This window comes from Salmo salar, chromosome 01, assembly GCF_965601325.2.
Source record: "Salmo salar chromosome 01, fSalSal1, whole genome shotgun sequence".
Lineage (NCBI taxonomy): Eukaryota > Metazoa > Chordata > Actinopteri > Salmoniformes > Salmonidae > Salmo > Salmo salar.
The window spans coordinates 99452496-99475440 of NC_138291.1; the positions used below are offsets into that span (position 1 = coordinate 99452496).

General features: G+C 43.0%; 1 protein-coding gene across 1 annotated transcript in view; it reads left to right on the forward strand.

The window, feature by feature from the left end:
• Window positions 1-14118: 14118 nt before the first annotated feature.
• Window positions 14119-22945, forward strand: part of LOC106591157 (protein kinase C epsilon type) — a 264664-nt gene continuing 255837 nt past the window's right edge. The window contains exon 1 of the mRNA XM_045724752.2: window positions 14119-15444. Within this exon, the coding sequence (XP_045580708.1) occupies window positions 15097-15444 (348 nt within the window). The 5' untranslated portion in view covers window positions 14119-15096. The remainder of the gene's footprint in view (window positions 15445-22945) is intronic.

Here is a 22945-nt window from a genome sequence, read left to right on the forward strand (position 1 = left end):
TCGAGGCGGTGTGGTGCCCGGGAGGAGGTCAATGGCACAATCGTTGGGACGATGAGGAGGGAGAAAGGTAGCACGAGCCTTGTTGAATATCTCCAGGAGATCATGGTACTCTGCGGGAACAGTAGAGAAATCCAAGGCTACTTAAACCCTGAGGAGGATGTCTCGGGGGCGGCTGCACCTCTTTAAGGCAGTGGGAGTGACAGAACGGGCTCCAACCCAGGATTGAACCCGTGATCCAGTCAATAACGGTATTGTGCTTTTGGAGCCAAGAAAATCCCATCACAACAGGGACATGAGGGGATTCAATGAGGACAAGCTGTATAGACTCAATGTGATTGCCAGTGTCGTGTCTTTGGGTTACCAATAAACGGAAGATATGTTTATCAATTAGCTCCCTGTAATTATTATCACGCGATTAAACTGATTAATCGTTTAATTGTAATTAACTAGGAGATCGGGGCACCAAGGAGAATATTCAGATTACAAAGCTATAATTTTCCTAATATAACTTTCCTGTACTATAATATTATATTCTATTATAGTATAGGCCGATTATCCTCTAGTTTAAATGGTGTATTTACCTCTAGTCCAGTCTCATCCCAAACGTCGTAAATTGTTGTATCTGCACGAACCCAGTCTTTACTAAAATCATCCATACATCAATTGTCTTAAAATCATTTATTTACTACACTAAGTAATTAACAGAAAAACATACAAACAGTAATTATCGTCACAAAGGATTGGTATCGGAATGTGCCCTTGTTGGCTAAACAGGCAGGTCGGCCTGTTGAACAATGGATCATAAACGGTCAGCTGTGGCAGTTACACAGAGTTCATTAATATTAACAATTGACAATTGAAGGCTCACTCATTCGGGAACAATTGCAATCAATATATATTTACGCTCAGTGTGTCGTCGTTCTTTGTTGGAGAGTTCGGTTCTGTTGGGAAGTTTTGTCCGCGTTCTCTCTCTCTCTCTCGGTTAGAATGGATCTTTCAGAGCGACATTCATTAATGTCGTCATCGAATGGTTGTTTCGTTGGTCTTCGCGTTCAATGATATAATTTACTTAGCTGCAGACTAATAATTAATATCAAAGACTTGTTCTTATTCTGTCAGTATCGATAGTCTAGAAGTTAACCACGTGGTATGGTTCACTTTCAGTAGAGGAATTGGAAGGTAAAACCTATTAGCCAACGGAGTGTAGGCCTGGTCTGAAGAAATGTAAATCCGGGGGTGTTTTATAGTGCCCATAGAACAGCTTGTCAAATGACGCCTGGTCCTGTATGGGTCCCTGGGGGCGTGCCTATGACTGAGTTAGATTTGGTTACAGAAATACAATTATATCACATTACATCAGTACATAGCATCTCAATGTCTTACAAAAGCTTTATCCTTATTAATACATTCCATACACCCATATGATGCAAGTCTTAAACTGAGTCTATTATATAAACAGTTTTATGGTAATATGGCTATATTGTCTCTTCTGAGTATCACAAAATGGTACCAAGCGGATCAGTTCGTAGCTGGATTCTTCACCAATCTTCCATACCTTCTCCAGAACACAAAATGTCACTTGGCTCTCCAATTCTATGAGTTGGAAGAATTTCCTGTGTCTCTCTATGGGCCATGTGGCCAGAGACTCTCCTGGAATTTTAGAGTTTTTACGACCCTTTACACACAGGGTGGATTGTGTGCAAAAGGGAGGGGTCAACTGTCCTCCCTGTACCAAAAGAGGCCAACGTCATGACACCAGATACCCGCAGATTAATGGGAACTGTGCTGTGCGTAACTCTTCCAATGGACTGGCCGTCCAGTGCCCTAGCATCCATGGGAATGGAGAGGAGTTGAGTGGGGATACCTAGTTCCGATACCAGGGTAGCGTCCATAAAACTCTCATCTGCCCCAGAGTCAATGAGCACCCGGAGGGACTTAGACTGGTCTCCCCACATCGGGATCACAAAAAAGGGAGTAAAGGTAACGGAAACTAGAGAATTCCCATTTGTGTACTCGTACCTACTAATGAGTCAGGTCTCTTTACTGGACAGGTAGCTATGTAATGTCCCGCAGAACCACAATACAGACAACAGTTGGAGCTCAGCCTATGTGAACACTCCCTATGCGATAATCTAGCTCTGCCCAGTTGTATAGGCTCCAGTGTGTCCGACTCACCCGTCGCTGATGATTCTCGAGAAAACTCGGTTGGCTTCGGATCTTCTTGGAAATGCAGCCTTCGGGGACTTCCGGATTCCTTCGGAGGTAAGCAAGCAGCAGCGGATGAACGAGTGTGACCAAGACCCGACCTCCTCTCACTCCTGCGTTCCCGTAGATGCCCATCAATCCTAATGGTAAGGGCGATGAGGGAATCGAGGTCCAAAGGTAACTCCCGAGCTATTAGCTCATCTTTTATCTCCTCTGATAGTCTGTGAAGGAAGGTATCGAACGGGACCTCCGTATTCCAGGCACTCTCGGTGGCCAATGTGCGAAAATCTGACTACTACGTAGTCTACCACACTACGGGAGTTCTGATGTCATTTCAGTAGTTTTCCGGCCGCCTCTCTCCTGGGCACCGGAGAATCAAACACCTTCCTCACCTCCGCCATGAAATCTTCCAGATTATAGCAAACGGTGGGTTGTTGCTCCCAAACAGCAGTAGCCCAGGAAAGCACCCTTCCAGACATTAGCATAATAAGACACGCTATCTTCGACCGATCTGAAAGGAACAAAGATGGCTGTAGCTCAAAAATAAGGGAGCACTGGGAAAGAAACGCCTGGCAGGTTCCAGGATCCTCAGCATATCGCTCCGGAGGTGGTAAACAGGGTTTTCAGGGAGCCGGGGTAGCCTGAACAAACCCACCTCTGGTAGGTGGATTACTGAGTGGCTGGGAGGTTTCAGACATGATATGCTGCCTGTGAGATAATTCACGGAACTGCTCCATTAACGCCTTGAAGCACTGGGGGTGGCGTTTCACCAGAGATTGGAACCTTTCCATAAGATTCTGAAGTAGCTCCTCATGTTTTTTAGTGGTGGCTCCCTGCAGGGAGACAGCGTGACTGAGGTGGTCTGAGTCTGCTGGGTCAGTGATGGCCAGTTCGTACTATAACGACACAAGGCGAGAACCAGATGCAGACACAGGAGGCAGATGGTTAGAGTCTCTGATATTTATTGAACAACAAGGGGCAGGCAAGAGGAAGGTCCAGGACAGGCAAGAGTTCATAACTAGGTCAGAGTCCAAATGGTACTGGGCGGCAGGCAGGCTCGAGGTTAGGGGCAGGCAGAATGGTCAGGCAGGCAGGCTCAGTGTCAGGTCAGGCAAAACGTCAGAACCGGGAGGACTAGAAAAGAGAGACTCGTAAAAACAGGAGCTTGGAAAAAATTTTGGTTGACTTGGCAAAACAACACGAACTGGCAACAGCCAAACAATATGAACTATATTGACACTATTGACTATATTGACTCTATACACTCTGTTGACTACATTGACCCTATTTACCAAATTTACCATACTGACTATTGAAAATATTAACTCTATTGACAAAATTAACTCTATTGACTATTTTAACTCTATTGACTATATTGAGACTTTTTACAATATTGACGATATTGACCCTATTGACTCTATTTAAATTGTTTATGTTGACCCTATTGACTCTATTTACTATATTGACCATAGTGACTCTACTGATTCTATTGAAAAGATTAACTCTATTGACAATATTAACTCTATTGACTATATTGACTCTATTGACAATATCAACACTTTTTACTATATTGACTCTATTGACCCTATTTACAGTATTGACTATATTGACTCTATTCAATCTATTTTGACTCTATTGACTCTATTGACCGATTTGACCACATTGACTCTAATGACAATGTTGACTATATTGACCCTATTTATATTGACACTATTGAGTATATTGACTATACTGACCCTAAATAAATATATTAAGTCTATTGACTATATTAACTCTATTGACTATATTGACCATATTAACACTATTGAAACCTTTTACAATATTGACTATGTTGACCCTATTTAAATGGTTTATATTGACCCTATTTACAGTATTGACTCTATTTACCATATTGTCCCTATTGACTCTATTAAATATATGAAGTCAATTGACTATATTGACAATTTTGACACTATTGTAACGATCGTCGTAGAGAGGAGACCAAGATGCAGCGTGGCATGTGTTCATGATTATTTATTTGAATCAAACAAACACCCGAACAAAATAACAAAGGGGAACGAAAGCGCACAGTTCTGTCAGGTACAGAAACACAAAACAGAAACAACTACCCACAAACACAGGTGGGAAAAGGCTGCTTAAGTATGGTTCCCAATCAGAGACAACGATAGACAGCTGACTCTGATTGGAAATCATATCTGGCCAAAACATAGAAATATAATGACATAGAATGCCCACCCCACACCCTGACCTAACATAATAGAGAAATAAACAGTCTCTCTCAGGTCAGGGTGTGACAGTACCCCCCCCAACGGTGCAGACTCCCGGCCACAAACCTGAACCTATAGGGGAGGGTCCGGGTGGACATCTATTCTTGGCAGTGGCTCTGGTTCAGAGCATAGCCCCCACTCCGCCCGCTGATCCCCCCGCTTCTGTGTCGCTGGAGGAGCCAGTCCGTGGATCATTGCCAGAGGCTCTGAACTGCCAACCACCGCTGAAGACTCCGGGCTGCAGGCCGCCGCTGAAGACTCCGGGCTGCAGGCCATCTCAGGAGGTTTCGGGCTGCAGGCCGTCTCAGGAGGTTCCGGGCTGCAGGCCGTCTCAGGAGGTTCCGGGCTGCAGGCCGTCTCAGGAGGTTCCGGGCTGCAGGCCGTCTCAGGAGGTTCCGGGCTGCAGGCCGTCTCAGGAGGTTCCGGGCTGCAGGCCGTCTCAGGAGGTTCCGGGCTGCAGGCTGTCTCAGGAGGTTCCGGGCTGCAGGCCATCTCAGGAGGTTCCGGGCTGCAGGCCGTCGCTACAGGCTCCATGCCATGGATCATCACTGCAGGCTTTGTGCCATGGATCATCACTGGAGGCTTCGGACCATGGATCATCCCTACAGGCTCCGGGCCATGGATCGTCACTGGAGGCTTCGTGCCATGGATCATCACTGGAGGCTTCGTGCCATGGATCATCACTGGAGGCTTCGGACCATGGATCATCACTGGAGGCTTCGGCCCATGGATCATCACTGGAGACTTCTTATGTGGAGCCGGAACGGGTCTCACCGGACTGAGGAGACGTACTGACAGCCTGGTACGTGGAGCAGGCACAGGGCGTTTTGGGGCTGCCTCTCGTGCTTCCTTCCTTCCTTGCCGTGCTAGTTCCTCTCTTGCTGCCTTCACCTGCCTCCCCAGCAGGCTTCTGTATCTCTCCAATACTTGCCCCCAAGTCCAGTCTATCCTCTCCTCCAACTCCTCCAGAGACCAGGAATCCATCTCCTCCCGGGCACGCTGCTTGATCCAGTTGTGGTGGGTAGTTCTGTAACGATCGTCGTAGAGAGGTGACCAAGATGCAGCGTGGCACATGTTCATGATTATTTATTTGAATCAAACAAACACTCGAACAAAAATAACAAAGGGAAATGAAAGCGCACATTTCTGTCAGGTACAGAAACACAAAACAGAAAACAACTACCCACAAACACAGGTGGGAAAAGGCTGCCTAAGTATGGTTCCCAATCAGAGACAACGATAGACAGCTGCCTCTGATTGGAAACCATACCTGGCCAAAACATAGAAATATAATGACACCCCGACCTAACAAAATAGAGAAATAAACCGTCTCTCTCAGGTCAGGGTGTGACAACTATTGACTCTATTGACCCTATTGACCGATTTGACCACATTGACTCTACTGACAATGTTGACTATATTGACCCTATTGACTCGATTGGCTCTATTGACTATATTGACTATAATGACTCTACTGATCCTATTGACTCTATTGACAATATTGAATATATTGAATGTATTGACTATATTAACTCTATTGACTATATCGAAACTTTTTACAATATTGACTATGTTTACTATATTGACCCTTTTGACTCTATTGACTATTTAAATTGGTTATATTGACCTTATTGACACTATTGACTATATTGACCCCATTGACTCTATTGACCTTATTTACAGTATTTACTATACTGACTCTATTTACTATATTGTCTATATTGTCCCTATTGACTCTATTAACTATTTTGACTCTATTGACTCTATTGACTCTCTTGAACTTTTTGACTCTATTGACCGTATTGACAATATTGAGTATATTGACTCATTGACTTTATTGACTATATTGACCCTATTGACTCTATTGACATTATTAACTCTATTCACTCTGTTGACCATAATGACCTTATTGACTCTATTGACCGTATTGACCATATTGACTCTATTGACTCTATTGATTACATTGACTCTATTGGATACTTTGACTATATTGACTACATTTACTATATTGACTCTATGGACCCTACTGACCCTATTGACACTATTTACTATTTACAGTATTGTATATATTGTCCCTATTGACTCTATTAACTATTTTGACTCTATTAACTCTATTGGCTCTATTGACCTTTTTGACTATATTGACATTATTAACTCTATTGACTCTATTAACTCTATTGTCTATTTTGACCTTATTGACTCTATTGACCGTATTGATCGTATTGACTCTATAGACTCTATAGACTCTATTGACTCTATTGACTCTATTCACTCTGTTGACCATATTGACCTTATTGACTCTATTGACTATATTGACTCTTTTGACTATATTTACTCTATTTACTCTATTGATTACATTGACTCTATTGACTACATTGACTATATTGACTTTATGGACCCTATTGACTCTATTTAAATTGTTTATATTGACCTTATTGACTCTATTGAACCTATTTACAGTATTGTCTATATTGTCCCTATTGACTCTATTAACTATTTTGACCCTATTGACATTATTAACTCTATTGACTCTATTAACTCTATTGTCTATATTGACACAATTGACTCTATTGACTCTATTGACTCTGTTGACTCTGTTGACTCTATTGACTACATTGACCTTATTGACTCTATTGACTCTATTTACCGTATTGACCATATTGACTCTATTGACTCTATTTACTCTATTGATTACATTGTCTCTATTGGATACATTGACTATATTGACTCTATGGACCCTATTAACTATATTGACCCTATTGACTATATTGACCCTATTGACTATATTGACCCTATTAACTATATGGACCCTATTGACTATATTGACCCTATTGACTATATTGACCCTACTGACTCTATCGACCGTATTGACTATATTGACTCTTTTTACTCTATTGACACTATTTACTCTATTGACTCTATTAAATATATTAAGTCTATTGACCATATTGACAATATTGACTATATTGACACTATTTACTCTATTAAATATATTAAGTCTATTGACTATATTGACAATATTGACTATATTGACACTATTTACTCTATTTACTCTAGTGTCTATATTGATAACATTGTCTCTATTGGATACATTGACTATATTGACTCTATGGACCCTATTAACTATATTGACCCTATTGACTATATTGACCCTATTGACTATATTGACCCTACTGACCTCATTGACTCTATTGACTATATTGACCCTATTGACTCTATTAAGTATTTTGACTCTATTGACTATATTGACTCTTTTTACTCTATTGACTCTATGAAATATATTAAGTCTATTGACTATATTGACAATATTGACTATATTTACTATATTTACTCTAGTGTCTATATTGATTACATTGTCTCTATTGGATACATTGACTATATTGACTCTATGGACCCTATTAACTATATTGACCCTATTGACTATATTGACCCTATTGACTATATTGACAATTTTGACCCTATTGACTCTATTAAGTATTTTGACTCTATTGACTATATTGACTCGTTTTACTCTATTGACACTATTTACTCTATTGACTCTATTAAATATATTAAGTCTATTGACTATATTGACAATATTGACTATATTGACACTATTTACTATATTTACTCTAGTGTCTATATTGACTATTTTGACTCTATCGACTATATTGACAATATTGACTATATTAACTCTATTTACTCTATTGTCTATATTGACTATTTTGACACTATTGACTATATTGACCCTATTTACTATATTTACTCTATTGTCTATATTGACTATTTTGACACTATTGACTATATTGACCCTATTTACTATATTTACTCTATTGTCTATATTGACTATTTTGACACTATTGACTATATTGACTATATTGACCCTATTTACTATATTTACTCTATTGTCTATATTGACTATTTTGACACTATTGACTATATTGACCCTATGGACTCTGTTGACCCTATTAACTCTATTGACCCTATTGACTCTGTTGACCCTATTGACCGATTTGACCACATTGACTCTACTGACAATGTTGACTATATTGTCTCTTTTTACTCTATTGACTATATTGACCCTATTGACTCTATTTATATTGTTTATATTGACACTATTGACTCTATTGACTATATTGACCCTATTTACTGTATTGACACTATTGACTCTATGGACCATATTGACTCTATTGACCATATTGATCCTATTGACCGATTTGACCCGATTGACTCTCCTGACTATACTGAGACTATTGACTCTACTGACTATATTGACCCTATTTTCTGGATTGACACTATTGACTCTATGGACCCTATTGACCATATTGACTCTATTGACTATATTGACCATATTGACTCTATTGACTATATTGACTCTATTTACCCTATTTACTATATTGACCCTATTGAATATAATGTCTGTATTGACTCTATTGACTATTACATTTACATTTAAGTCATTTAGCAGACGCTCTTATCCAGAGCGACTTACAAATTGGTGCATTCACCTTATGATATCCAGTGGAACAACCACTTTACAATAGTGCATCTAAATCTTTTAAGGGGGGGGGGGGTGGTTAGAAGGATTACTTTATCCTATCCTAGGTATTCCTTAAAGAGGTGGGGTTTCAGGTGTCTCCGGAAGGTGGTGATTGACTCCGCTGTCCTGGCGTCGTGAGGGAGCTTGTTCCACCATTGGGGTGCCAGAGCAGCGAACAGTTTTGACTGGGCTGAGCGGGAACTGTGCTTCCTCAGAGGTAGGGGGGCCAGCAGGCCAGAGGTGGATGAACGCAGTGCCCTTGTTTGGGTGTAGGGCCTGATCAGAGCCTGAAGGTATGGAGGTGCCGTTCCCTTCACAGCTCCGTAGGCAATCACCATGGTCTTGTAGCGGATGCGAGCTTCAACTGGAAGCCAGTGGAGAGAGCGGAGGAGCGGGGTGACGTGAGAGAACTTGGGAAGGTTGAACACCAGACGGGCTGCGGCGTTCTGGATGAGTTGTAGGGGTTTAATGGCACAGGCAGGGAGCCCAGCCAACAGCGAGTTGCAGTAATCCAGACGGGAGATGACAAGTGCCTGGATTAGGACCTGCGCCGCTTCCTGTGTGAGTCAGGGTCGTACTCTGCCAATGTTGTAGAGCATGAACCTACAGGATCGGGTCACCGCCTTGATGTTAGTGGAGAACGACAGGGTGTTGTCCAGGATCACGCCAAGGTTCTTAGCACTCTGGGAGGAGGACACAAGGGAGTTGTCAACCGTGATGGCGAGATCATGGAACGGCAAGTCCTTCCACAGGAAGGAAGAGCAGCTCCGTCTTGCCGAGGTTCAGCTTGAGCTGGTGATCCGTCATCCACACTGATATGTCTGACAGACATGCAGAGATGCGATTCGCCACCTGGTTATCAGAAGGGGGAAAGGAGAAGATTAATTGTGTGTCGTCTGCATAGCAATGATAGGAGAGACCATGTGAGGATATGACAGAGCCAAGTGACTTGGTGTATAGCGAGAATAGGAGAGGGCCTAGAACAGAGCCCTGGGGGACACCAGTGGTGAGAGCGCATGGTGCGGAGACAGATTCTCGCCACGCCACCTGGTAGGAGCGACCTGTCAGGTAGGACGCAATCCAAGCGTGGGCCGCGCCGGAGATGCCCAACTCGGAGAGGGTGGAGAGGAGGATCTGATGGTTCACAGTATCAAAGGCAGCAGATAGGTCTAGAAGGATGAGAGCAGAGGAGAGAGAGTTAGCTTTAGCAGTGCGGAGAGCCTCCGTGACACAGAGAAGAGCAGTCTCAGTTGAATGCCCAGTCTTGAAACCTGACTGATTAGGATCAAGAAGGTCATTCTGAGAGAGATAGCAGGAGAGCTGGCCAAGGACGGCACGTTCAAGAGTTTTGGAGAGAAAAGAAAGAAGGGATACTGGTCTGTAGTTGTTGACATCGGAGGGATCGAGTGTAGGTTTTTTCAGAAGGGGTGCAACTCTCGCTCTCTTGAAGACGGAAGGGACATAGCCAGCGGTCAAGGATGAGTTGATGAGCGAGGTGAGGAAGGGGAGAAGGTCTCCGGAAATCGTCTGGAGAAGAGAGGAGGGGATAGGGTCAAGTGGGCAGGTTGTTGGGCGGCTGGCCGTCACAAGACGCGAGATTTCATCTGGAGAGAGAGGGGAGAAAGAGGTCAAAGCACAGGGTAGGGCAGTGTGAGCAGGACCAGCGGTGTCGTTTGACTTAGCAAACGAGGATCGGATATCGTCAACCTTCTTTTCAAAATGGTTGACGAAGTCATCCGCAGAGAGGGAGGAGAGGGGGGGGATGGGAGGAGGATTCAGGAGGGAGGAGAAGGTAGCAAAGAGCTTCCTAGGGTTAGAGGCAGATGCTTGGAATTTAGAGTGGTAGAAAGTGGCTTTAGCAGCAGAGACAGAAGAGGAGAATGTAGAGAGGAGGGAGTGAAAGGATGCCAGGTCCGTAGGGAGGCGAGTTTTCCTCCATTTCCGCTCGGCTGCCCGGAGCCCTGTTCTGTGAGCTCGTAGTGAGTCGTCGAGCCACGGAGCTGGAGGGGAGGACCGAGCCGGCCTGGAGGATAGGGGACAGAGAAAATCAAAGGATGCAGAAAGGGAGGAGAGGAGGGTTGAGGAGGCAGAATCAGGAGATAGGTTGGAGAAGGTTTGAGCAGAGGGAAGAGATGATAGGATGGAAGAGGAGAGAGTAGCGGGAGAGAGAGAGCGAAGGTTGGGACGGCGCAATACCATCCGAGTAGGGGCAGAGTGAGAAGTGTTGGATGAGAGCAAGAGGGAAAAGGATACAAGGTAGTGGTCGGAGATTTGGAGGGGAGTTGCAATGAGATTAGTGGAAGAACAGCATCTAGTAAAGATGAGGTCAAGCGTATTGCCTGCCTTGTGAGTAGGGGGGGAAGGTGAGAGGGTGAGGTCAAAAGAGGAGAGGAGTGGAAAGAAGGAGGCAGAGAGGAATGAGTCAAAGGTAGACGTGGGGAGGTTAAAGTCACCCAGAACTGTGAGAGGTGAGCCATCCTCAGGAAAGGAACTTATCAAGGCGTCAAGCTCATTGATGAACTCTCCAAGGGAACCTGGAGGGCGATAAATGATAAGGATGTTAAGCTTGAAAGGGCTGGTAACTGTGACAGCATGGAATTCAAATGAGGAGATAGACAGATGGGTCAGGGGAGAAAGAGAGAATGTCCACTTGGGAGAGATGAGGATTCCAGTGCCACCACCCCGCTGGCTCGATGCTCTAGGGGTATGCGAGAACACGTGGGCAGACGAAGAGAGAGCAGTAGGAGTAGCAGTGTTATCTGTGGTAATCCATGTTTCCGTCAGCGCCAGGAAGTCTAGGGACTGGAGGGTAGCATAGGCTGAGATGAACTCAGCCTTGTTGGCTGCAGACCGGCAGTTCCAGAGGCTGCCGGAGACCTGGAACTCCACGTGGGTCGTGCGCGCTGGGACCACCAGGTTAGAGTGGCAGCGGCCACACGGTGTGAAGCGTTTGTATGGCCTGTGCAGAGAGGAGAGAACAGGGATAGACAGACACATAGTTGACAAGCTACAGAAGTGTTGTTTCTTGTATTATTGTCTCTTGTGTCTTTAGAGAACTGTTTCACTTTGATATCCTTTTTCTTCTGTCCTGATTTTCTCTTTCTTTTCTTCTGTTAACTAGATATTCTTTGTTGTTCTTAGTTAGCTAGCTAGCTTCTTCCAAAAGAGTCCCTAGCAACTGCTTAGCAACTGGTAAACAATTCAGCTAGCTAAGATAACTACAATTTTATGAAAAATAGTTATTTTTCAAAAGCCTATCTTCTTTGTTTGTTGCTTGTTTTTTCTCCTATTCAGTCTTGCAGTTTTCTTTTGCTTTTTTCCGATGTACTTCACTCTAAAAACCATGTAAATTTCAATATTTGTAGGAGCTCATTTTTCAGCTGCTGCTGCTCAAATTGGAGTTCCGGAACATCATATATTGACTATATTGACTCTATTGACTATATTGACCCTATTGACTCTATTTACCCTATTTACTATATTGACCCTATTGAATATAATGACTGTATTGACTGTATTGACTCTATTGACTATATTAACTCTATTGAGTCTATTAACTCTATTGACTATATTTACTCTATTGTCTACATTGACTATTTTTACACTATTGACTATATTGACCCTATTGACATTATTAACTATTGACTCTATATTGACACAATTGACTCTTTTGACTCTATTCACTCTATTGACCTTATTGACTCTATTGACCGTATTGACTCTATTGATTACATTGACTCTATTGGATACATTGGCTATATTGACTCTATGGACCCTATTGACTATTTTGACCCTATTGACTATATTGACCCTACTGACCCTATTGACTCTATTGCCTATATTGAATATATTGACTCTATTGAATATATTGCCTATATTGAATATATTGACCCTATTGCCTATATTGAATATATTGACCCTATTGCCTATATTGAATATATTGACTCTATTGAATATATTGCCTATATTGAATATATTGACCCTATTGCCTATATTGACTATATTAACTCTATTTACTATATTTACTCTATTAACTATTTTGACACTATTGACTCAATTGACTAAATTGACCCTGTTGACTCTATTTACTAAATTGACTATATTGGCTATGTTGACTCTATTGACTATATTGACGATATTGACTCTATTTGCAACAGGCTACATCTGTATTATCTGTTTGATTTATAATTATTCTACTATAATGACTTATAAGGGCAGCTGTTGTCTGTGAGTTTGTTTTCTAAATATTGTTATTGCCTGGCCTATTGGTCATAGTGATTTCGATTTCCCACTATTCATGTATAAGCCTAGCTGTGCAGACACCTCATTCTTTACACATGGTGGAGACTTACACCAAAACAAAAATGAACAGACAATTTGCACTGCAAATGTAGATGTGGTGCATTCCCAGCAGAAATACATGCCATAGTGAAGCGTGTTTTCAAGCAAACCTCAGTGATATGTGGTTGCAAACGTTGCATGACCTGTATGCTATCTATCTATCTATCTATCTATCTATCTATCTATCTATCTATCTATCTATCTATCTATCTATCTATCTATCTATCTATCTATCTATCTATCTATCTATCTATCTATCTATCTATGCACGCACTGCTTTTCTTGTGTCAAGGTCGATAAATTAGACGCTTGAAGTTATAGGCCAGACAACCGGGATGCACTGTCGGGATCAAACACACTTTATTTGTGGCTCAATAAAAATGTAGATATGTTGGCTATCTTCATATTTTATGGGTTATTAATCTGGTCGCCAAAAAATTAAAATCCTGACTAACAAAATGCTAAACAAGTGTGTATTATTGTCATTCAAAGCCTATTGCCCAATGGTAATAATCATCGGCTACGATATGGTTTTATGTTTTGGAAAACAGATACAAGTTCTACATTAGAGCTATCGGTGTAATTCAGGTGCGACAGTCAGTGTTATGGCCAGTATAAAATAATCATCTGTTGCAAATACCAGACATACCTAACCACCCCAATGATTCACCCATTTTCCATGTCTTTTACGCAATAGCCCCCTGCTTGTAACAGTAATAACCTTGCTACTCGGTGGATAGACCTATCAAACACAGCAATGAGCCTCCCCGATATGTTCCGAAAAGAGAATGATGTAATCAGTAGGCCTACTCCAGCACATCATATCACTGTATCTGTCACTTGAGCCCTTGGATGCGCCTCTGTCCTGACAGCCTGGTCGACTCGCCTACACTGACAGTTGTGTTGCACTCCCCCATCTGGAATAGACAAGACGCAGCGCGCCTCAGAAAAAGAAACTGACGTGTTTTGCGCATTTCCTGCACCAGTGTTTAGACGGTCGGTGGAGAAAAGGGAGGTGTGCAGGAAACCAAGAACAGCAACGGCGAGAAAACAGCCTGGGAGTTTAAGGAGCAAACTGAAACCAAGTACAGCAACGGCAAGAAAACAGCCTGGGAGTATAAGGAGCGAACAGAAACCAAGAAAACCACAACAGAGTCGACCTGCAACTATACACTGCTTGAGCAATTCACAAGTCGGGTAGCCGGTTTGGGAAACATCCCAAATGCTCGGCGAGGAGGCAGCAGTTTCTTCCAACGGTGGAATACGAGTGTTTATAAAGCCTAGTGGAGTTGCCGAGGATAGTTTTGATAGATTTTGCTCTGTCGTGTTGCGGTTTGGGTAGGCTGTTGACATTCCAACTGCTGCATGGTCGTATTTTTCCTTCATATAAGCTTTTCAAGACGTGTATTTATTCTATTCAAAAGAAAGGCTTTGTCTGGTTAAACGCCAAATGTGGATTATCATTGGGAAAACCAAGACTGCCAGAGAGCAAAAACGAGACAATTTACTCTCACTAGACTGTTTCGGGAGGACTGATTTGCATCCGATTGGTAGGCTATGTGTGTACTAGAGTGAGACGGGACAGCATTTTCCCGTTACATTCAAGTCTCAACCCATTCAAACCGTGGTCTTAATTTGAGGATTCAAACAATACATAAAACTAGGACAAATGATTTATGACCAGTTGAAGTGTTTGGGTTAAAGGATTATATTGTAAACAACCACTCTGTTCCAAGTCCTATTGAGGAGGATTACATCACCGCCATGGTGGTTTTCAATGGGTTATTGAAGATCAAGATTTGTGAGGCGTTGGACTTGAAACCGACAGCTTGGTCTCTTAGGCATGCGGTTGGCCCAAAGACCCAGACTTTTCTCTTAGACACATACATTGCACTAAACGTGGATGACTCGCGTGTGGGCCAAACTTCCACCAAACAGAAAACCAACAGCCCTGCGTGGAACGACGAGTTCGTTACAGAGGTGCATGACGGAAGGAAAATCGAACTGTCGGTGTTTCACGACGCGCCAATTGGATATGACGATTTCGTGGCCAACTGCATCATACAGTTCGAAGATATATTGCAGAATGGCAGTAAGCACTACGAGGAATGGGTATGCTTTGGCCCCTTATTATTTGGTGTTCCTTGCGCTTAATGCCTTTTACCAAGTTGTTTTCATCTCACTCTCAGCATCCTCATGGCCTTACGATTAGACTAAATTATTATACAAAGTCTCCATTACTATTTTGCAAAACAGTCTAGGCCTTGAATTAATGTTCCTTTATCGTTAACATCACCTTCACGAAGGCCCCTGGCTGGCATCCATCCACCATTGGTTTCCTGGCACTCTAGGTCACCTGTATCATGCAAGGATCTGATAGATCTATGCGCAAATAACCCCGTTGCGTAGGAACGGTGGAGAGGAGGGTGCTTACAAGCCTGTCATAAATATTCCTATCAGCTGTGATGTAGGCAGCCTGCATTCTGAGAAAAGCAACATGTTTCCATGTCAAACGCAAGCGTGAGTTAAAATCTGATGTGGGATGGGAAGGCCAGGCAGGTAGGCCGGTAAGGCTGCGTTTACACAGGCAGACCAATTTTGCCGCCCCCCCCCACACACACTAATTGGTGTTCTGATAATGGAATTCCGAACACTTCATGCATCTACATTTACATGTGTCCCCCATATCCACATTTTGTCTGTTCCCGCGCTATATTCAAATGCCAGTATGCATTCTGCAAACGGTGGAATAGGCAACGTATGATAATAACACAACAACTGATGGTAGTAGCTAACTACTGTAGCTAACTAGCCAGCTAACCTATGTAGTAGCTAGCAAGCAAGCAAAGCTAAATGGATTGCAAACAGGTTAGCATAACTCTCGTTTTTCTAAATATTAGTTAGCTGACTAGCATTTATGAGGCCAGCAAACACGTTCCTCTCACGCTAGAAACGTATTTCCTCCAACTTTATAATGAAAAGGTGCCCCTCGGTCCCAAAACACAAGTTCTCTGGAGACTTGTGGGAGCGTGCTGATGACGTCACCCGCTGCATGTGCTTTCGGTAGCCTGATTGCTTCCAGACTGAGGAGAAATCCGCACACAATGTAACGCAGACCACCTCCTGATGTGGTCAGACAGATCTTAACACAATCAGACCACAAAGCGACTTGTGTGCATCTAGACCCGTCATTTCAATGGCAAATTCATATTCTGATAGCAGAAGTTGCATGTAAGTGTAAGGTTAGACATGACTTGAGAGCGCTACTGCTGAGCCTGTGACAACTTGCAATTGATTTGTCATTTGCAAATGTCTTGGAAACCATGATGCCCTTGAGATGGAATGCTAATGCGGACAAAAGTCCACATACAGAGAAGTCTTTCACAACCTTCCAGATAAATACTGGAATCATGAGGTTGCCTTAGGGCCATATGCTCTCTTTTATAAGATAGGCAGCTGCAGACTCATTTGAGAAGACATGCAGCACATGATTACACCTAATGAAGGGTCATGAACATGTGGTGCCGACAGACCTTTTTTCAAAATCTACAATCGTCCACCAAATTAGATGATCAATGCTATGTCCAACACATCTACAATAAACGCTGACATGTTGTTTGGATTATGATGAGACAGATCATGTGACATAGATAATGTTATACCTTATGATAGTCTGTGAGTATGGTTACATGCACACAATAATATGTTTACTGTGAATAGTCTTGCTTAATTTAATAGTTTGATTTAAACATTTACATGCTTTATTCCCTAATAATCCTGTTTACATGGACACATCTGAAATCAGGCCACCTGATGGGACTTTAATAAATGCAGAAAATCGCCAATCAAAATAAACATTCTACCACAGCGACCAATGACCATGTTATTTTTGTGATGCCTATTTGATTCTGAGTACGGACATATAAAGTTTGTATGTGAAAACAATTTCTAAGATGAATAACCTTACTTTCAGTTTTTCCGAACTGACTTTACTCGCGCAAAAGACTGAAGGACACTTGCTCTGCTGGTGATAGCACATGGCAGATCAAATACAGTGCTGTGACTGAGGCATTTACACAACCTAATCACTTAGATCTATGTTTTAATCAGCTTATGCTTACTTCGATTATGACTTTACGCCGATTAAGATAAGCAGAGTATGGTGTTTACATGACTGATGCCATACTCAGCCTATTGCCATAATCAGTTTAATATTGCATTATTAGTGTGCATGTAAACATACTCTGTGTGAGGAAGGATATAGATATTTTACCTTTGAATTCCAGTCATGAAAACTATAGGCTCACTCCCTTCAACATAGGCACACCTTCCTCAAGATGTTCACTACAGTATGAGTGGGTGAGGGTGAGGTTCCCTGAAGGGAAGTAGGCCAAGTTTTGTGGACATCTACATATCCTTACAGGTTCTGGCCCCAAGGACATCCAAATATCAGCATCTTTCCTGACTACATCACTTCACATACACTGCCCAACATAAAATAAACATAATAAATCCACTAAAACATAGTTCATAAATATATGTCATTACAGTATGAAATTGAACTGTATTCGTTCCGGCACCAGATTACCACATCCAAAACACCAGAGCTGTTCATATTAGGCCATGATAACAATGCTGATTATTAAATCATAGACAGGAACAAAAGTTAAAAAAAATCTAATAATCTAGATACTCCTCATCACTGATAATCAGTGGTGAGATGGATAACATGGACATATTATAATAAAGGGTATATTCACAATAATACTGGGACTATTCATTGTCGTGAAGGCAATTCTGTTCCTCAGTATGCCACTAAAGTAAAGGCTATTATGACACTTTCCCTGTGAGGGAGGAACATTTTCATAAATACTGGGTGGCTTTATTCCTCTTGTAAGTAGTTCTGTTCTCCTGGCCTCAGCGTGGCAGATGGATAGGTGTGCTCTGTTCTCCTGGCCTCTGCGTGGCAGATGGATAGGTGTGCTCTGTTCTTCTGGCCTCAACGTGGCAGATGGATAGGTGTGCTCTGTTCTCCTGGCCTCGGCGTGGCAGATGGATAGGTGTGCTCTGTTCTCCTGGCCTCGGCATGGCAGATGGATAGGTGTGCTCTGTGCTCCTGGCCTCGGCATGGCAGGTGGATAGATATGTGTGCTCTGTTATCCGGCGTGGCAGGTGGATAGATAGGTGTGCTCTGTTATCCTGGCCTTGGCGTGGCAGGTGGATAGATATGTGTGCTCTGTTATCCTGGCTTGGCAGGTGGATAGATAGGTGTGCTCTGTTATCCTCGCCTTGGCGTGGCAGGTGGATAAATAGGTGTGCTCTGTGATCGTGGCCTGTGCTCTTCTGACAGACAGCTTTCACAATAAGTACATGCTGAAGAGGAATCTCTTGTCTTTGTTGTCCAGTTTATTGTCATATGCACAGGATATGAAATGCTGACATACAGGTTCACTCTCGACAGTGTGTCTGAGGTAGGTAGGAGCTTGGATTATTGATTAGACTCTATCAGGTCCATTGTCGGGTGGAGGAGAAGGTATACAGCTCGTTGACGGGCCAGGGAAGCTCAGGGCAATAGGGTTTCTGTCTGTTTGACTTGTCGGGCTGGGAATGTTCTGTGCTGATGTTGATGGATCAGGCTCTGTCATCGCCTTGCATGTCTGAGGAGGGTGTGCTTGGTTCATAGGGCTACGGACACTCTGTTCTCGGCTGGCTGGACTGAGCTGTAGGAGTTCTGTCTTTAGCTTACCCTCCCTCTCATTTTCACTTCTAGGTAGTTTGGAGATCGCATCCCTGGGAGCAAAATGTCAGTTTAGGGGTGTTGGTAAGTGCTAAGCATTGTGTATGTATTCCAGATGGAGAGACTGTTGTCCTGCTCTGTCCTAAACAGCATTGCTCTCTATGTCCTTTCCTTCCATCGCTCCTTGCTCCTTGTGTCCTTTCCTTCCATCTTTCCTTTCTCCTTGTTTCCTTTCTTTACATCTCGCATTGCTCTCTGTGTCCTTTCCTTTCATCTCTCCTTGCTCCTTGTGTCCTTTCTTTCCATCTCTCCTTGTGTCCTTTCCTTCCATCTCTCCTTGCTCCTTGTGTATGTGCAGCTCCTCATAGGTGGGCTCCATGATTAATGTCCAAAATGCAAGGCATGTTGCCTAATTTAGAAGGCTTGCCAACGATTACTCCTCGAAGAATCTGTCTGAACTTGTACCTTGGTAGGAACGTGTAGACATGCACTCTAAGATGCACAGGTGTATGCATGCACAGACATAGTATTCTCTCCCTCTCTCTCACACACTCACACACACATACAAAAAAATATTGGAGGGATACACATGCTGACTCAAACATTACCGTCACAATAGCGGTATTTTTCATGGTTCATTTTGTTCATGTTGTTTTCAGAATGTCTCTGTCTGTTGACAGTGGGCCTTTGTGAGTTTCTGTGACTGTTAGAACTTGTTAATTAGGAGGCTTGAGCAGGAGTTGCTATAGTATGGCTTTGATTGTAGACTATCCTAGACAATGAGAAGTGTATTTGAGCTAATACATTCCATACAGTTTTAGTCAACAATAGGTGTGTAAAACATCTTCATTTGCTTTCAGTCAAGGCAGTCAGTCCAGCAGAGTTGGTAATAGGGAGAGTGAAGCGTGAGATTGTCCGGCTGTGTAAACTTCAGTGGCTGAGTGTTATGAGGGTGGGGTGAAACAGTAGGTGTCAGCCTGGGCAGGCCTCTTTGTCTGGGCCCCTCCTGTGTCTGCCTTATCCTCAGACAGCAGCTGCCTCTATCCCCCTCCTGTCTCAATGCTAGCCACAGGCTTCATAGCCTCTCTCTGTCTCTCTCCACATCCTGTCTCTAGCTCCAGGCTTCATAGCCCCCCCCCCCCCCCCCCCCCATCTCTATGCTAGCCCAGACTTCATAGCCTCTCTCTGCCTCTCTCCCCCTGCTGTCTCATTGCTAGCCCCAGGCTTCGTAGCCTCTCTCCCCCTCCTGTCTCTATGCTAGCCCCAGGCTTCGTAGCCTCCCTCTGTCTCTCTCCCCCTCCTATCTCATTGCTAGCCCCAGGCATTGTAGCCTCTCTCCTCCTCTTGTCTCATTGCTAGCCCCAGGCCTCGTAGCCTCTCTCCCCCTCCTGTCTCAATTGCTAGCCCCAGGCTTCGTAGCCTCTGTCTGCTTCTCTCCCCCTCCTGTCTCATTACTAGCCCCAGGCTTCGTAGCCTCTCTCCCCCTTCTGTCTCATTGCTAGCCCCATTGAGTTTGACTTAACTCCAGTGTGAATATGGGTGTGTGACAGAGCGCGAAAGAGCGGCAGAGGCAGAAACGAAGAGTGAGCATGTGTGATGGAGTAAGAGAGAGTGTGAGAGCCAGGGGGAGACCTCTCTCTGAACCTCTGGTGGGATTCCATCCTTACTTGAGTATAGTAGAGGAGAGCTAGGAGGCCACATCATGTTTTATGGTCTTGTAACACCATAGTTTCTTTTTATAAACCCTAGAGAATGGGAACAGTTATTTTTTTATGCATCGTGAACAATAAAGTTGCTTAGATCTGAACGGGCTGATTATGGAGCCAGGCTGTTTTTAGAAATTATCAACAAAGTAAACAAACCTGTCTGAACCAGTTGGCCCAATTGTGTGGTGCCGACTCAGTCAGGCACATAAAATGTGGGTGTGACCACACTTTTGAGTGTTGAAATACCACGTGTTTCCTAGAAAAGCTCCATGCCCTATAGGTAGGACAGGCACAAACTTCCTGAACTAGCAGTGCCCTACTTCTTCTTCTAGTACTTCTTCAGCTACTACTACTTCACCTACTACTTCTTCATCTACTACTTCAGCTTGTTAGATATTACTGCACTGTCAGAACTAGAAGCACAAGCATTTCGCTACGCTCGCATTAACATCTGCTAACCATGTGTATATTACCAATACATTTTTATTTTATTTTTACTACTTATTCAACTACTACTTCTTCATTTACTATTTCTTCACCTACTACTTCTTCATCTACTACTTCTTTACCTACTACTTCTTCAACTACTACTTCTTCATCTACTACTTCATCCGCTACTACTTCATCAACTACTACTTCTTCACCTACTACTTATTTATCTTCTACTTCTTCATGTACTACTTAATCCTTACTTTTTAATCTAATACTTAATCTACTACTTCTTTGTGTACTACTTCTTCATCTACTACTTCATCAGCCGCTACTTCTTCATCTTTTACATCATAATCTAATACTTCATCCTCTACTACTTCAACTACTACTTTTTCTTCTACTACTTCTTGATTTACTACTTCTTCATGTACTACTACTTCTTCCTCTATTACTTCTTCATCGACTACTTTGTGTACTACTTCTTCATCTACTACTTCATCAGCTACTACTTCTTAATCTTTTACATCATGATCTACTACTTCTTTGTGTACTACTTCATAATCTACTACTTCTTCATCTACTACTTCATAACTACTACTTCTTCTTCACCTACTTCTTTGTGTACTACTTATTCATCTACTACTTCATCAGGGGTTTGTATCTTTTTATTTAAAATCAAATCAAAGTTTATTTGTCACGTGCGCCGAATACAACAGGTGTAGACCTTACAGTGAAATGCTTACTTACAGGCTCTAACCAACAGTGCAAAAATGGTATTAGGTGAACAACAGGTAAGTAAACAAATAAAAACAACAGTAAAAAAGACAGTGGAAAAATAACAGTAGCAAGGCTATATACAGTAGCGAGACTATAACAGTAGAGGCTATATACAGGCACCGGTTAGTCGGGCTGATTGAGGTAGTATGTACATGTAGATATGGTTAATGTAACTATGCATATATGATAAACAGAGAGTAGTAGTAGCGTAAAAGAGGGGTTGGCTGGTGGTGGGTCGCGGGACACAGTGCAGATCGCCCGGTTAGTCAATGTGCGGGGGCACTGTTTGGTCGGGCCAATTGAGGTAGAATGTACATGAATATATAGTTAAAGTGATTAGGCATATATGATAAACAGAGAGTAGCAGCAGCGTAAAAGAGGGGTTGAGGAGGCACCCAATGCAAATAGTCCAGGTAGACATTTGATTACCTGTTCAGGAGTCTTATAGCTTGGGGGTAAAAACTGTTGAGAAGCCTTTTTGTCCTAGACTTGGCACTCCGGTACCGCTTGCCATGTGATAGTAGAGAGAACAGTCTATGACTGGGGTGGCTGGGGTCTTTGACCATTTTTAGGGCCTTCCTCTGACACCGCCTGGTGTAGAGGTCCTGGATGGCAGGCAGCTTAGCCCCAGTGATGTACTGGGCCGTACCCACTACCCTCTGTAGTGCCTTGTGGTCGGAGGCCGAGCAATTGCCGTACCAGGCAGTGATGCAACCAGTCAGGATGCTCTCGATGTTGCAGCTGTAGAACCTTTTGAGGATTTGAGGACCCATGCCAAATCTTTTTAGTTTCCTGAGGGGGAATAGGCTTTGCCGTGCTCTATTCACGACTGTCTTGGTGTGTTTGGACCATTCTAGTTTGTTGGTGATGTGGACAGCAAGGAACTTGAAGCTCTCAACCTGCTCCACTACAGCCCCGTCAATGAAAATGGGGGTGTGCTCATAAGACGAGTGTCGAAGCC